General features: G+C 42.4%; 1 protein-coding gene and 1 pseudogene across 1 annotated transcript in view; one reads left to right on the top strand and one right to left on the bottom strand.

Moving 5' to 3' along the window:
* TRABD2A (TraB domain containing 2A) overlaps nucleotides 1-3,884 on the top strand; it is an 80,168-nt gene that overhangs the window by 56,478 nt on the left and 19,806 nt on the right. The window contains 3 exon segments of the mRNA XM_025050892.1: nucleotides 1-76; nucleotides 2,829-2,943; nucleotides 2,946-3,002. The exon segment at nucleotides 1-76 is cut by the window's left edge and continues 3 nt beyond it. Of these exon segments, the coding sequence (XP_024906660.1) occupies nucleotides 1-76; nucleotides 2,829-2,943; nucleotides 2,946-3,002 (248 nt within the window).
* On the bottom strand, nucleotides 2,626-2,744 carry LOC112484562 (annotated as a pseudogene).

Here is a 3,884-nt window from a genome sequence, read left to right as displayed (position 1 = left end):
CACGACAGAGGATCTCATCAAACACTACAACTGTGGGGACCTCAGCTCTGTCATCTTCAGCCATGACAGCTCCCAGGTGAGGGCCTTTGTCCTCTGCCCAGCTCAGCATGCATTTAAATACAAGAATAAAGACATTACCTGCTTACACCTAGACATCTGTGTACAAAGGAACAAGGTCATGAGGGGCCTTAAAAATAAAATTGGGCCAAGTTAGATGTTGAGTGAGATGTTGCAGCTAACAAAGCTATTCTTTATGAAACTTAAGAACTGAGAGGGGCATTGATTAAAGTTAATTCCAGGATCCCAGTCAAAGGATAAAGCTTCAAGGGATTCAGCAGCAGGCCTCATGGCATAGACATCAGGCAGCATGATACCACTCTCACAGAGGGGAAGGGACTGAGTCTGAAAGCCCCTGGCTGACTTAGGTAACACCTTTGAGAAATGATGGAACAAAACTTTTTCTGCAGTTTTTAGTGGCTTCTAGGAACGTGTGAGCATGATGAAACTGAAGTGTCCATGGTATTCTTACAGAAGTGGCACATAAGAGGCAGAGAAGGCTACCAGCATTTCCAGACATGGATTCCATCTTGCAGTATTGCAGGGTATGTCTGATCTGTGCAGTGAGTGTATACACAGGACAGGTTTTACCTGTGGGCCATCAAGGGGAAGAAAGTAGCTGGTCAGAGCTCAGAGGATTGCAAATTCTCTAGAGGAGGGAGGTAGGATGGATATTTGTTATGCTTTTATCAACAAAGTTCCATGAGACAAACCATGATTTCTCTGCCCTCTGCTACTAAGGTCATGTAGAAGTGTCAAGTGCTGGCTAAGCTTCCGAGATAAGGAAGTGTGTTTTCGCCTCATGCAGGACCAGTGTCCTCATACAGAAGTACGCTGGAGAAAGAGAAGGGAGCTGGTGGGTATGCGTGACGCTATCTAGGTCTCTTAGATGTGGGGACCCTGTCATAAGGAAATGTGAGTGAATATAAGAGGTGAAAAAGGAATGACAGCCCTGGGGAAAGGGACAATAGAGGCTGAATCCAGCATTGCCACACAAATGTCAAAAGACATAATGAGCTTTCTAGAGAGTCTAGAATGGGAGAAAGTGAAACCAGAGCAAAGCAAGCAAGAGGAAAGGGAACACAGAAATACACTAACAAAGAAATAGTTCTTATGTGTACTCTTGGTGGGAGTGAGGGAAGTGGGGAGAAAGGTCAAGATTAACTGGAAAATTAAAATTTGAAGCAGTAGAAAAAAGTTAGCATGGGTGGGGGATTTGGAAGTTATGTGGGCAAATAGTAAGGCTGATGGAGCAATTAGAGAATAGATGTCTTATACATCTCTTTCCTTTGGCTCCTCTGTACCTGTCCTGCGCAGGGCCTTGCAGGTGGTGTGGGGAATGGGGAATGTGCCTGCCATTGAGGAATGAGGGCCAGGCTGGCCAGGGCTGAGCGGTGCGGGTTGTAGGTCATGTTTGGCATTTAGAAGGTAGAGCAGGATGGCAGTGGGACTTCTCCCCGCATCCTCTGGGCACCTGTGTGGAACGACTGGTACAAAGGGAAGTGCTCTGCTGAAGAAAAGAGATTTTGGGAAATGGACAGGAGAATCTTCCATAAACGACATGATAAAAAAAAAAAAAATGATAAAGGAGAAGATAAAACTTTTGATTTGAAAACAAAAGATATCTCTTTAAGGAAATAGCAAAAGGAGATATGTTATCCATAAAATGGAAATTTTATAAACTGTTATAGAGTGTGAGGATGTATGGAAGGTCTTTGAAAGGCTACTGGAAATAGGAGAAGTAGGCAGGGTAGATAACCTACATTGCGTTTGACTAAGGTAGTGGTTAACCATGTTAAATCCCTCGGTAGAGGAAAGCAAACCCAGGATAAGGGGTTGGGAGGCCGAAGACTGGGGAGCCAGACGGCTGACAGGGTGAGGAAAGAACTCAGTGTCAGCTATGCTGACAGCCTCTGGGTTGCAAGAACCACCCCTGTGTCACAATTTTGGGGTAATAGCACCCTGCTGTGAGCCAAAATACTGAAAGTGGCTAACACGTGTACCAGAATCAGGTGAAATATTTGCCAGGAGGGCAAAGAACATTGGCAAAAGCAAGAGGGAAAAATAACGAACATTTAAACGTATGGAATTTATAAAACAATTGCATGTTTATAGAAATTTCACGTATTTGGTAGAATTGTAATTATTGATTCTAAAGTATTTAACTATGTAAAGTTATTTTTATTTAAAAAAGCATGTGTGAATTAAACAAATTAAAACTATGGATGTACTATGCACAGTTATGGTTTCCTTATATAAACACACAGCATCAAACACTTAAATGGAACAGAGATACTGTTTTAAATAGCCAAAGAGTTCTTTAAGTGTACTTTATTTAAAACATTTCACTTGGGTTACAGAGGATGATATTACAGTTTGAAAAGTAGCAAGTGGGAGACTCCAAGAACGGTGTGTTATTCTTCCTTCGTCTCTTGACAGCATCTTGACACTCTGGGCTGGGTGATTTTTATTTTTTTATTTTTTATTATTATTTTTTTAGGCGACGCAACCTTTGGTTGACCTCACAGATTGCAAGGACCTTGTCAGTTTACAATCTCTTATTTTTTATGCCTACAGCACCTGGTCTTCCTAGGTGGTCTTCCATCCAAGTACTTACCAGGCCCGACCCTGCTTAGCTTCCAAGATCAGATGAGATCAGGCTTGTTCAGGGTGGCATGGCCGTAGATTAGGCTGGGTGATTTGATGCTCAAATTAAGCAAATTCATTCATAACTCTGTTGCCCTTAATTTTATCTTTTTATTTTGACGGAGGTTCCCAATTTTATTAATTCCACGCTACAACCTCAGGAACGCATTACTGCTCAGGGGATTGACAGCTACTTCCACCAGGAACTTATCTACAAGCGGAATGAGAGAATGGGGAAGCGGTGAAGGCCGTTTTGGAGGAATTGTCTGACAAAGGCTTTTTCCTCGCCTTTGGAGCCGGTGAGTTGTAGGCTACCTCTGATTAGACCCTGCCTCTGATGCTTCTCCCATTAAGGAAATGCTGAGATGGGTTCCTGGTAGCAGGTGACATGAGTAACACCTTTAACTTTTTGCAGTTGCAAAGTAGCTCCAGGTGGTGCCTGAGTATCCAGCAAGGTTGAAACATTGCTGGAAGGGCTGGTGCATGTGACATCATCTATAGTTCTCTCTCCATGTGGGGCTCCTGATACACTCCCTAGCTAGGAAGGCATTTCTCTCTCTTCTAAATTCATTTAATCCTAACTTCTTCCTGACACCTTTCACTTTTTTAACTTCCACTGAAATTTGTCTGTCTTCTGTCTCTTACCTGACTATGAGCCTCCCCAGTGAAAGGCTCGAGGCAGACACATCAGCTTTTATTATTAACAGTATACATGAACACGGATTGGGAAAATTATTGCCTTTTGTGGCTTTTTGAAATATTTTTTTTCCTCTTCTCAAGTGATTCTGTCACAGCTTTGTAGCCTCTGGGATTAAGGACAGAAATTCCAGAAGCTGGATGTGTGCAAAAGGAGAATTCGCTGGGCTAGGCTTCCTCCTTACAATTCTTCAATAACTTCAAAAATGTAGACAAGTCACCTCCCTCGGTTCTTTTTTTTTTTACTAGTAAAATGGGGCCTGGAGAGAAGCACTTGCAGAGTGAGTAATACAGCATCATCTCCTGATCTCAAGATCCTTAGCTTAATGACATCTTCAAAATAATTTTTTTGGGGGGGCATGTAAGATAACATTCTCAGGTTCCAGAGATTTTGGGAGACTATTAATCAGCCTGCCACAACATCTGAAAATCAATTAATGTAAATAAACTAAAGGACAGGAACCACCTAATTATCTGTAGATGTG

The sequence above is a fragment of the Pteropus alecto genome, unplaced genomic scaffold, assembly GCF_000325575.1.
Source record: "Pteropus alecto unplaced genomic scaffold, ASM32557v1 scaffold117, whole genome shotgun sequence".
Classification (NCBI taxonomy): domain Eukaryota; kingdom Metazoa; phylum Chordata; class Mammalia; order Chiroptera; family Pteropodidae; genus Pteropus; species Pteropus alecto.
This window is presented reverse-complemented; position numbering and strand designations above follow the sequence as displayed.